Source organism: Pholcus phalangioides, unplaced genomic scaffold (genome assembly GCF_987345545.1).
Source record: "Pholcus phalangioides strain wild (caught in Gottingen) unplaced genomic scaffold, Ppha-v1.0 ptg000039l_1, whole genome shotgun sequence".
Lineage (NCBI taxonomy): Eukaryota > Metazoa > Arthropoda > Arachnida > Araneae > Pholcidae > Pholcus > Pholcus phalangioides.
In genome coordinates this window covers 6,010,368-6,023,571 of record NW_028301625.1, presented here as the reverse complement: position 1 = coordinate 6,023,571, position 13,204 = coordinate 6,010,368, and the positions used below count along the sequence as shown (strand labels likewise).

The 13,204-nt window shown below is 39.5% G+C and overlaps 1 protein-coding gene across 3 annotated transcripts in view; it reads right to left on the bottom strand.

Annotated features, from left to right (window-relative positions):
• LOC149065497 (vitellogenin receptor-like) overlaps window positions 1-13,204 on the bottom strand; it is a 59,743-nt gene that overhangs the window by 36,906 nt on the left and 9,633 nt on the right. For all 3 annotated transcript variants that reach the window (XM_089253755.1, XM_089253756.1, XM_089253754.1), the window contains exons 3-4: window positions 5,721-5,852; window positions 4,782-4,904 (exon numbers count right to left, since the gene is read on the bottom strand). In XM_089253755.1, coding sequence (XP_089109881.1) covers window positions 4,782-4,904; window positions 5,721-5,852 — 255 coding nt within the window. The remainder of the gene's footprint in view (window positions 1-4,781; window positions 4,905-5,720; window positions 5,853-13,204) is intronic.

Below are 13,204 nucleotides of genomic sequence, written 5' to 3'. Positions count from 1 at the left end.
TGACCGCAATTGGTTTGTTTCTAATATCCCATCCTACGCACAGACGTTTGGTGTATTTCACTTGAAATAAAACTACACCCCTGAAATACTTGATCAAGCGTGGTGTGGGTAAACCCAGTACTATGAAAAAATTGTAATCATTGACTAGCGAAAAATCGGACATCCGCACAACAAGATGCAATAATTCCATTTTTCACATCGATAGCTAAATAAAGGAGTTTGCTTAAACAGTAATTTGAATAATCTTTTCACTGATTGATCAACATCTCTGGAATTTGAGAAACCATGAAGACGAGATCTCAATGCTCGGTACTTCGCAACAATCTATACCAGTGTTTCAACCGCCGGCCGCGGCCCAATACCGGGCTCTAACACTAGTCACACCGGACGTGAGTGATCGCAGTTTTTTCCCCCATTCATTTCTCTTTAGTTGTGTGTATGAACGGGCCTTTCACTTACGGTAAATCTTTTTACCGGGACGCCCAAAGATTCTCTCAATCACTGATCTACACCACTCCATTAATTGAAGCATAACTTGAACCAGAAATTAACATGGCGTATTCTATCTAGAATGCTGTGTATGCAAGGGAATTTTCACAAAGTTCACTACAGCAATGGCAGTCAGACTATGTACATTCTGGAAGAGCAATTCAATCAGGCGTACGCAAGATCGGCCTTTGGAGGAGGCAGGAAAGGCTTAGGGGTGGGTCGCAACGAATTTCTTAGGACTTGGTATTTCGACTTGGTATTAAAACAGACAAAAATTGATTCTAAAACATCGGAAGAAAATATTAAATTTTTTGCATCAAATCTTCAATCGTCTGGGAAGTGCATAGGGGGCTCGTGCCTCCCTGCGTACGTCCGATTCGAACATTAGGAGGTGACGAAGTTTTGCTGACAAGGGGAGAAATTGGTTGACGTAATACTTGACTGGCCCCCATACTGGCAAAAGTTCCGGGACAATATTAGTTTCCTGAATGAATACATTCGAAGCAATTAAATTGATACCCTTTCAGCACAACTCAAATTTCGTTTTTGGGGAAATTATCCAGAACAAATTCAAAACATTTCAGGGCCTTAAATCATTAACTATAAATTCCTTAAATGAAGTATTGTTCCTCGAATTTCGGAAGTGGTATTTGAAAATGAGCTTGTATGCGTTCCATTTACTCCTTTATGTTCTGCATTCAACGTAATGGTCATACCTCTTATAGCACGCAACTTTATTTTCTTTTGACGCGTCAAACATAGATGTCGAGCGAGGGTGGTAATCTTTCCCAAATGAATGACAGTTGCTGTCGAATTTCTTCCATAACTGCTGAAAAGAGCCGCCATACTTCCTTTAAAAAGAGTTAAAGTTCGCAAGTACCACTGACAATCGTGGTAGCTGGATGTCATGATCTGTGCACCCCAAAGTGAACTTACGATTTTCGACTTGCCGTTTATGAACAAAGTCTGAGATGAGATTTCGGATTAGACAATCTGATCCGAGCGCTATAAAAGCATGTGTTACGACTCATTGAATTCAGAGTATCGTAAACTCAAGATCCGGGAAATCTTCAAATTTATATCCGTTTTTCTTAATCTCACGATACGAGGGTAAAGTACAACCAGAATTGCCAAAGTGTGGCAAGATTGTGTGGAGCACAGAATTCGAGAGAATGACACCGAAAACACCTCGCCCGAAACCAACGTGTAGTGCTGTCGCAAATATACAATACAGGGAGATTCCTCAAGTCCCTTTGCCGCAAATTACTGGCGAACCGTTGATCCTAAACACATTCCATTTAGAAAAGTATTCAAATGAAATGTAGATTTAAGATATACCATTTATAGTGCCAGGGGTTATTGCTATACAACTCTCCTTATTCTAAAAACTCAATTAAAAAGTTGCCCCGAGCCCAACAAAAGAAATTCCATATTTCTAAGTAATATTCGCAGAGATCGTTCAATTCAAAAAAAAAAAACTGGAAAAAACAGCATAATGAGATTGTCATTCTTTCCCTCATTTTGAATCCAATACCTTGACGAATATTGCACTCAAACATGAAAACTTTGTCAACCTAAGGGAAACTTCGATTTTTAGGACAGTGACCAAATAATTTGATAATCAACCCCTTGCGACAAGACAGTTAACGCTTTGTTTGCGTACAATTTGGTTTACGAATATGCAAAACAATAAAAATTTGACTAAATCCGAAGGAAAAGATTTTTGTGCCCCCCCCCCCTTCCAAGTTCCTTTCGATAAATACAAAACAGGCTAATTGCGAACGAAGTGGCTGAAAAAATGGCCTAAAAAATATGGACGTCGACGATACGACTATCTAGCTCACGGATAAAAAAAAAAACAACCAACTTATTTCATAATTTGAGAAGGCTTACATTAAAAGAAACTGCAGATGTTTTGCAACAATCTGACACAGAATTAACACTCACCGACTTGCGGAAACAATGTCCTACCGCGCGCAGTCCTTATTGATAAAGCTTTGCAGCAAGCGACTTACAGAACCATGAATTTCGTTCAGAGCATTGTGGCCAGATTACATTGTAGGCAGAAATATCGAGGGCTTTGACAGATTGATAGATGAAATCGGTGAAACTAGACATGGGCTCTGCTCTAGTATAGGATACAAGCCCGCTATCTCCTAAGGGTGGGATTGTCTAAGGAAAGTTGTGTCAGTACGATTTCACTTTGTTTTACGTTAAGCACTTTAGCTTAAGGCAGTGTTACAAAAATTGACACTAGAAAAAAATCTTCGGGATCCCAGAAAACTATCCATTTTCACATCAATTCCCATGGTAAAAATTGTTTCAGTTTGCGAAAAATTTGGTTTACGGACTTTGACGAATTCAGATAGTCGGCTTTCGGTTTACGAACTTAAGTCCACACGCTATTTGGAACTGAAGTTAGGTATACTATATAGAATGGGCAGAATGTTAATTTAACATCTGCCGATACGTTAGTCTAAAATAGTGTACAGGGGAGCGTCAAACTACGAATTAATGGAACCCTTCAAGCGATTTCTAAAATTTGCCTGATCCGCATTATAACTGCCACATTTGAGAAATCGTGAAACCTTCCCAAATTACCACCTAAAGAATTTCTGATTGTGAGCAGATAACTGCCCCCCCCCCCCACCAAGAAATGTTTTTTATTAAGTAAAATCAATATGAATTCACTCCGCCATAGCTTTTCTTTCACTATGGTGCAAAAACGTGTGGCTTTCCAGATATACTTTTTGGGGGAAAAAATATATATACCGAGTGTATATTTTTCACGCTTCTTATTTAAACCTGAAGAACTGATTTTGCTCACTGGCAGTCGATTAGTTGGAGGGGGGGGGGGGGAATGGGAAACATGTTTTATTGTAAAAAACAGCTTCATATTGCGTTTTTAAAAACATCTCGGGGCGACGAAAATAAAGCAAATCAAGTTTAACGAAATACCTCGGGATTGCTGCTGGAAGGGTTAAACCTTAAAATGAAAGGAATTTATTCCAATGCGGTTTACGAACAAGTTACTCTCACGAAGGGATATTTGTTAGAGAAAAATTTAAATAAGATTTGTCGATAGAGGGTGCAGCAAGGAAGTGATGGACCCGAACCTTCCTTCAATCTCTTGTATCTTAAACGTTCGTAAAGCTCCAGCCGGGGATTCATGGCAGAGTTCATTTTAATGAGTGCACTTCAATAATGCTCTATCCACCAATGCCAGCATCACGATGAAAACATTTAGGAGCCAGGAAAAGGAAAATTCAGAATGAATCTTTCATAGCATTTTATAGGACCGATTTGTATCCGTGCAGTACCAACATCATAGAAGGCTTCCGCTCAAAGCTCGTAACGTCACTGAAGTTATTTCACCTGTAGCCAGGGCCGGACTTAGACAGGTGCGAAGGGTGCGGCCGCACCGGGCCGCAAAAGAGGATAAAAATGTTTTGATTACATTCCGACTTCAACTTCTTAACTAAGCAATAGCTTAAAATTCAGTCCAAGATAAAGAACCTCTAAGGTTGAGGGGCCAGGGTAGATACGGTCGGTCCTGCTTACGTTTTCCTGCTTAGGACTTATTTTCGTGGTCCTAACTCTAACAAGTTCTTATTAAGATTTCCAGTTTGAAGCGTTTTCTCGCTTACGGTTTTCATGACGGTTTTTTGAAAAACCGTCATGAAGTGGGATCCGCTGTAATCTGTTTTCTTGCCCTTAGAGCCCTAAACCTTCAAGTGGCTGGGGGCGCACTAGCAATTTTTCACTGGAAAGCGAACACTTTTGTCCTTATTTATTGCCAAATGACATTTTTTTACAACCACGAAGTAGTTTTACAGTCGTTCTCGGATACCAGTGTGAACCTAGTGGACACCAGAGTACCCATGGATGCCCTGTGTATTGGAAAACCCCTGTTCAAAGGGGCGGCAATTTTTTTTTGCACCGGGCCGCAAAATACTCTAGTCCGTCCCTGCCTGTAGGCCATTGGATAGTAGGCCATTGCTACATTGGTAGGCCATTGGTAGTAGCCATTGGATGTAGCAGGCTGACGCATGTGACATCTACCTTTTTGTAGTGTATCCAAGGATTATAGGTGAAATACCTACAGTGATGTCACGAGTTTCACGCGGTGGCCTGCTATAGATTGTGTTGGCAGTGCCTTCTATCGACAAAAATTCGAACCGAACTTTTTCAGTAGCAAAACTGAAATTTAGCAAACCGCATTCAAATACACTATTTCATTCAATTTTTATGAACTTATGGGACACCCTGCACAATCTGAATGTTACACCTACCTGCATTTGGACAGAATAATTCATCTGAACCGTCGCTGCAGTCTCTTTGATCATCGCATTTCCACCTCATTGGAATACAATGATTGTCATGGCATCGAAATCCATCGCATGATGTGATGTTTTCTGAGGACGAAAATTTAAAAATTTACGTCTCATGATCAATATGAATTATATAATTTATATAAGTGCATCAGATAACATGTCCGGATTCATCATAGCCGAGCCGAAACCGCTGGAGCTATAAATATCAAAAGTAATCAATTAAAAAGTTGTTTCATGACGTAGACCCACTGAGGGGGTTTTCGAAATTCCACCCCTGAAGTGTCAAAATGGGGTTCAAAGGTAAAAGTTGAGAAATCGCGCCTAGCCGAAACCGCTGAAGCCATTATAAAATGCGGTCAAAGCTGTTTCATGAAGTAAAGACCAACTAAAAAAGGGGTTTCAACATTCGACCCCTAAGAGGGTTCCAAGAGGACAAATGACGCCACGCCAAAACTGCTGAAGCTATTAATATGAAATTGAATGGGCATCTACATTATCAAATACTGACCAAGACGAATTCAGAAGATTCGTCCCCCAAGAGGGGTCATGCTATATGGGGGGGGGAGATCGGCACTGAATAATTTCTATATTGCCAAATCCACGCGAGCGAAGCTGCGGGTAACAGCTAGTTATTCATATTATTGCTGAAGACATTTACAATGCAGATTGAAGCAAACGAGTCCTTAATGATAACGTTCTTAAAATTCGATTTAATGGCATGGCCATTCACTGAAGTTGGTTTAGTTTCTTCTACGATTCTACTCAACTATAAACAGATCTCTTTAAAAACACCGAGTAGAAACTAAACCAAGAACGGCAAAATTCGAAAATTCAGTATGCAGTTTAACAATTAGATTCTTAAACACATTAATAGATATACCAAAAGCCAATACTTACCACAGTCCTTCTCATCAGAATTATCTGTACAGTCATGCTCTCCATCGCAACGCCACTTCATCGGGATGCAATTTGAATTATCGCACTGGAATTGACTACTCATGCATTTTACTCCCTTTTTTGGGTCAATGTCTAAAAATAGTGCAATAAATTCGCTTAGTTCAAACATTCTTCTGCAAAGGTAAACCGTACAACCTAGATTATCAGGAGTATATGCTGAAGTAAAGTAGAACCACAGATATTCTAAACGCTATTAACCTATTAATAGCCAATGTTCCCAGAACCGATTTTTAAATGGAGATTATTCCAAACTTTATCAAAACAAATATCATTCCAACACATGCTATCAATTTAATTTTTGAATAAATTTTTACGCATATCAATCAGAATTGAAGGATCAGAAGGGGAAATTCAAGGGAAAATTAAATTAATCTATCTGCACTCGGCCGGAGAAAGCTTGAGCCACAAGTTATCAAAATTTACTGAAAATATTGAATTTCACTACAAATTGTAACTTTAAATTTTTCATGACTATATCCTGGGTATTTTTTTTTATTGAACAAACAGCACAATGGAAAAAAACTACTTTTCGACCCAAAGGGATATAAATAACCTTCCATGGGTCGTATTGATACATTACATGAAGAATTTCTGGCAACATACATATAGTTTACTAAAATTGCTGCAGGCAAGTCACACCAAATATATTACTTTAAAATGTTAAACTATAGTCCGATATGTCGAAACAGATACATTTCCTTACACAACAAAGATAATGAAATTGCAAATGATATAAGGAGTAAAATTTAACTATCGAACGAAACGCTCCGTATCTGCTATTTCCAGTATACGATCTTTTATAGCCTTTTTAAACAAAATGATTGTTGTCCAATATCAAATTCTCTACATATTCTTGGAGCAAGAACATTGATTTTTGAAAATTTTTTTAGATAATGGTATTTGATATAAATATTGTGATCTCAGTGCCTCTTTGTATATTCACTCTGGGATACCAATCAGGATTCTTATAGATGAATACTAAAACTTTATACAGATAAAAGTTGCCGTATATTAAATTGGATTAATGATACTTTATTTTGTGAAGAACTTAGTTTGCATAATGTCACGTTGCAAACAGTCTTAAAGATTTCATTCATTCAGATTCATTTTTAAACTAAGTTTAAAATCACTTAAAACTTAAGGTTTTAATATACAGGGTAATTTATAATTAAGTTCCCGTGGTACTCCGAGTGTAGTTTTCCCCCTCAAAAAAGGGTATCCGAATACAGCTAAATTTTTAGAATATCAACGAGATCACGGGAAGAGATTTTTGAATTTAGTTTAATTTTCGACGACCAGGTGAAAAAGTGGAGCTTTTATTGCATCTTACATTTCCCCTGGAGCATATAGCGTATATACCAATTTTCAATTGAATTAAAAAAAAAAAATTACCAGAACGGGTGGTGCTACATTGGTCTGAAAAAGTTTCAGTACTGTATACAGACACTTCGACCTATGTAGAGCCCGTTCTGGAGCACTTATTCCATTGAAACCATGTACGCTGTATGGTCAATGGTAAAAATAAAAATTCAATAAAAAAATCACCACTTTCACCTGGTGATAGAAAACAATTTCAAATCTCCCATAGCCTCAAGATATCAAAAATGTATTCAGGTAAGCAGTTTGAGAAAAACTCAGTACGGGAACTTTATAATCACCCTGTAAATGAACGAAAATAGGGCTTCCGACAACCGTAATATTTTTAACCGTCGAATGCCCCCCCCCGGACCATATATATATCTTGTGGCGTATGTTACTGCTAAAGCCCGAAATTACCCGGGTCAATATTTAATGAAATTGGCCAATGTCCGAATTTGACAAGAAAAATCTTATATTTCCATGCAAAATGAATAGCTTACGGAAATTTACAATAGAAAACGATTCAAACTTTTTAAACAGTTTCTTCTGAGTCTAAGCTCATTGTAGTCCATCAGATCATAGGGTGCGGCATCGCCCCTATGATGGGTACGTTGTCATCGCCATTGTCACTTTCAAAGAGGATATCTTCAGTTCCGTCCATCGCATTGCTAATGCAACACTTTTTGAAGGATCGGATGATAATTTCGGTGGAGACAGAAGTGCACGCCTCATGTACCCATTGGGACACTAGGCCAATGCCAGGTTTCTTCAAGGCACCACCTTTTGTGGTTGCTTTATCATCGGAACTCATCCATTCGATCCACAAATTCCTCAGTCTTTGAAAGGCTTGTTGATGCTCACATAAGGCTTTGCAATCGACGTTAGCCCATCTGGTATCAAAGCCAATGATGTTTCAGATTTCTTTGCCTCGTCCGACATTTTCGGGGGTTTGAACATATCCCATACCAATAATGCCGGTTTCTCGAACACTGCTACAAAAATGACTGATTGTGGGGGGGGGGTGATATTTTCCCATAAAAACTAACCCGAGTATAAGCCGACCCCCCCCCCCCCCACTTGAGGAACGAATTTTTCCACAAAAAAAACTGCTTATACACGAGTATATACGGTATGTCCACGTTTGTTATGGGAACCCAAACGGCTGTTACAATGCGGTAATCATTTTTCCTTCAAAATTTAAGAAATTTTTATAGTTTTCTCAAACTTCTCAATTTTTTCTCGTCATATGGGTCCGATCCAATACAGCCACTTTATATAGCCATGTATCACGCGTTGGCGATTAAAAAAATTTGGCTCTTACTGGGTAGTCTTACATCAGCACAACCAGCTTTGGCCAGGGATCTCCCGTCACTTCGCGAAGTAGCCGGCCCCGTCGCGAATTGGCCGCAATATATACAAATACAACGCCACAACAGGCAAATTGCCCAACGAGGTGGCTGACTTAAGAACATCATGGATCCCCGAGCCATTTTTTGGAGGCCTTACCTACTACTGCTACACCCCAAATGCACCCCCCACGGAACCCCTCAACGAATCGGTACATGCGGGAATGTGCGTGTACGTGTAGTGCGACCTGACGTAAAGTTTGTTTCTGTGTAATGTTTGTTATGTGTAGTGCTGCCATCTGCCACCAGTTTTTTTTCTAACTATGAGTGAAGTGTTATGATTGAATGATTTATCGTTGTAGGACTTGCTCTGTGGCGAGACCAACAGGGAGATCGGCTCGCATTCGCGCCTTGAAGTTGGGAACCACAGAAAACCAACTTCAGCCGACCACCACTGTGGGGTTCGAACCCGGATCCTCCCCGGGTATATCTCCCACCTGAAGTGTATTTAAAAGTAAATTTTAATGTAAAAATTCTAAAATAAGGTCCATCTCCGAACTATCGACCTGCTTTCAGTTTCTACTTAATTCGAAAAAGCACATGAATATTTCCTTCACCATATTTCATCTCCGTAAATCCTTTAACTCTTCAGAACTTAGCTCTTCTCCACCCATGCCCCGACCATATTTTCTTGCGGCCCCCGTCTAATCCAAGGATTTCCATCCTAATCCAAAAGATCCTTTATAAATCCACTCAATTCGATAAACAAAAATTGTAAATTTTACCCGAGCTTTAGTTCAGCTAATCATCTCGTAGAGATTCATGCTGTGCAGTCTTAATATCATGGTCACCGAGTGGAGTTTATATTCAGGGACCCCTAGAATTTAAGGTCCATTAGCTGGAAGTGATAGCTTGCGTACTTACACGAGTAACATTCCAATGCTACTACAACAGATCATGTAGAAATTTCTTCCCCCCATAACCACGAGGCCTTCGGGCCATGCCCGGAAAGGCCCACGCGTTAACATCGTCCTGGTTCCATGGATTTTAAAAGTTAACACCCCCTCCAGCTCTGGCCTTTTCAGCGTGACTCGTCATAGCTCCTTCCATTTGATTTTACTTGTGGCCCCTAGAATATCCCAGGACCGCAGCAATTCAAGTTGAGAAACTGCTTTAACGCATTCGCACTTCATGGTTATATAAATACGCTCCTTTCTAGAAATCCGATGCCGTCAACTCGAGAAATTAGTTATCGGTGTATTGTGCGACGGACTGCACCTTTTTAACGCACTAAGTACGAAACCAAATGCTGCCAATAACGGTGATGGAAAGGGGTGAAATCAAACACATTAGGAACTTAACCAATCCGTGTCGATGTCGCGTGGGTCCGTGAACTAAGGATTAACGTTTCCCAGGTTTTTCAATCCCGGGAAAGCGGGAATTGGAATGCTTAATCCCGGGAATTTCCTGGGATTGTTATCGCAAACACGAGCAATTCAATTTGAAGGCATTCAATAACAATTAATAACTTATATTAGTTGATAAACTTAGCGTTAATCAATGTTAGAAATTCAATACATTGATTTGCGAAATAAAAATTGTTCTCGCTGAAGGTTCGACTCCAAAACAGGTCAATTTATCTAGTGGATTGTCAGTAGTGCTTTAAGCCTAAAATATTAGTAATGTGTGGGTGTGCAGAAAATAATTCAACTATTACACTACATTTTCATTAATTAAAATTATCGCACCGTAAGCGCTATTCTACAATATTGTTAGAAAACTTCTATTTAATCATTTTTCTATTAAATACCTTATATTTATGCACTTTAAAATTTTCTTAGTCCTCTTTTCAGAGTAATTTCAATATGCATAGGATAATATCCTCCAGAACAATTTGAGCCAAGTACTTTATTTTGCAAAACATTTGAGTTAGTTTTAAAAACTGATTTGCCGTTGCAAAAAACGTTCTGCGAAGCAGTCAGCGGTGGACTAGTTAACCACTTCAGCGGCACATCGGATATTAACCTCCCCCCCGGAAAATGACATCTTTAATGGCGTAAGGCTTTCTTCCGATTTTTAGCTGGTGCAAACTGGAGGTGTAGGGAAAGATTATAGCATTGACAAACCCAACGCCGAATTGACCATTAAGCAAAATAAGCACGTGCTTTAGGGCATCAAGAGAAAAGGGGCGCCACAAAAAACCAACTATTTTTAATATAGAATTTCCCAGCATCCGACAGAAAACCTTAGAATTTTCGATTGATTGTATAGTTGATCATTTCAAAAGGATGGCACAAATGCAGGAAAGTTAATATTGCAAAACTAGAGATCACGTAAATGTAGAGTTTTTGGACAGATTTTGGGCAGTTTCTATAGTTAGCTTGGGCTTTATGACGCTGTTATAGCCCTTTGATAAAATGGATTCTTCTGAGGCAGTGCAGTCTTAACGCATGGACCCACCCGGTCACAGCCGGGTGGCCTCAAGAAGAGGGCCTCACAAAAATGAGAATTCAAATTTGAGAATTCGCCTAGTAGGGTCTCAGAAAAAATTCACTTTGCCCGGGGCCCCCCCCCCCCCATGATGCTCGTTAAACGAGCCACTACCAGCTAAAAATACCGGCCTGCCAACTGTCGCAAATTGTAAGCAGATCCAATTGCCACGAGGTCCTCAGGTTGTGTCAACACCTCACTAGAAATATATCTTTAGTGTGGTGTTGGTCCAAGTGAGACTACGCATTAAGAATAAGCCAAGTTCTACAGAACAAGGCCGTGAACTTGAAAATACAGTTTATCCGCTAATAACTTAAAGATTGCGCATGGTTTCAGAGGTGTTATCGTTAATTGTTACCCGTGCGAGAGTTCTCTCCCCTATGGCGTATAAGCCACACAAGTAAAATAACCCCGAAAATTCGCTGCTGCGTTCCCAGCCAGATGAAATGAGTCGAAAATTTCCGCCTGGCAGTCCGGTGGTTAGAGACCTAGCCTTTGCGCAGGTCTGGTTTCGAATCCCGGTTTGGGCACGGATGTCTAACAAATTCTGTGGACAGATCTTACGGCTGTTAGGAGTGCGTGAGGATTAAGTTTAAAAAAAATCGTGGCTTTCTCTGCAAATCATTCAGTCCAGTACGTTCATCTATAGTTATAAAATTTTCAGAAAAATAATTTTTTTTGGAGTCTACATAGGCTACACTGCTTAGATACAATTTCGTGGTTCAATCCAATTCCTAGAATATAGCTACAAAGACTCTTTATCCGATCCATTGTAGAAGTAAAAGAAATGCCAACAGATTACAACTCAAAAATGTATCAGAAACAGGTACCCAATGATTGTGGCTCACCAAAAATAAGGTACCTGTAAGCAGAGGCGGATTTACGGTTTTGCCAACTGGCTAAACGAATTTCGCCGCCCTTTTTTCCCAGTCTAATTTTCTTGATCACTCATTCCTTAAATCCGCTGCCCTTTGCTATGATCCGGTAGCCCCCGTAAATATATCTCAGTCCTTTTGGTCACTCACATGCTTGCATACTCTAGGTCACTCATTCACATGCTTGCATTAAGAGTAAGCCACGTTCTACAGAATAAGGACGTGAACTTGAATGAGCAAATCTTTGTGGTTATTTGTGGATAAACAGCATCGTTTTAGGGCGTCATAATTATTACCCACACTTTTCTACTCGCATGCTTGGAAACTAGGTCACCGTTTCGAGAACAGTAAAACTGAAAAATTTTAAATATAAATAGCTGATGAATTTATAAAAATAGGCCTACAGGGATCCGCCATAGAAATTATAGACCAGAAAGGGCTCCGCGAGTCAAAAAGTTGAGAACCGCTGCTCTAGATCAATCCCTGACCTAGTCTCGCTCTCTAGGCAGGGCCGGGTTCATGGTTACAAAATTTTGCTGCCATTTTCACATTATGTACTTATTTTCTTAGCCACTCCTTCCTAAAATTTGCCGCCCTCTGAACTTGCCACCCTGGGCTATAGCCCGCTAAGGGCCCTCCTGTAAATACGCTAATGCCTGATTGATATCAGCCATGCTAGTGGTTGCTTTTGAAGCAGCTTTGCGAAATCCTAATAAGCAGTCGATGGGAGAAAATATCTATTTTTAAAACATTTAGTCAAAAAATATGAGGTCCGCCTTCTTTGGGAAATATGAAAGAAAAATTCCAAAACTTCTAAAAAGTGTTCCAAAAAAATTCCAGGTATTAGACTCAAGTAGAAAAAAAGAGGGGGGGGGGGGAGGGAAGAAATTTTCAATGTCCATGCTTAAAAATATTCAAATCAATTCTGTCTTAGATTAGTTACTTCTGAGAAATATAAAATTATGTGTACTCGTTTTTCTTCATTTACAGATTCAATATCCTTTTAAGAGAGGCACCAAAACCATTCAAGTGTTTAGGGCCTTCAAACATTTTAATCCGGCCTTGGACAAACATCCCCGATACACTTTGTAAAGTTGACTTTCAATAAGAGGCTTTCGAGGACGAGATAGTCAATGCCGCTTAAAATTGTTAATAAAATGAATTCGAATAAAAAGTCCGAATTTAAGTGACTTATTCCCCAGATTCTCACTGTCCGACAAATTACTGGAAATTTGACGATGTCGGCTTGTCAATGCTAAAGCAAGGAGGGAAGAGATCGACGAGATAGTCAATGCTGTCTAAAGAATTAAATATACTGTTTAATAGATAAATATAATGAATGGATTAATTTTGT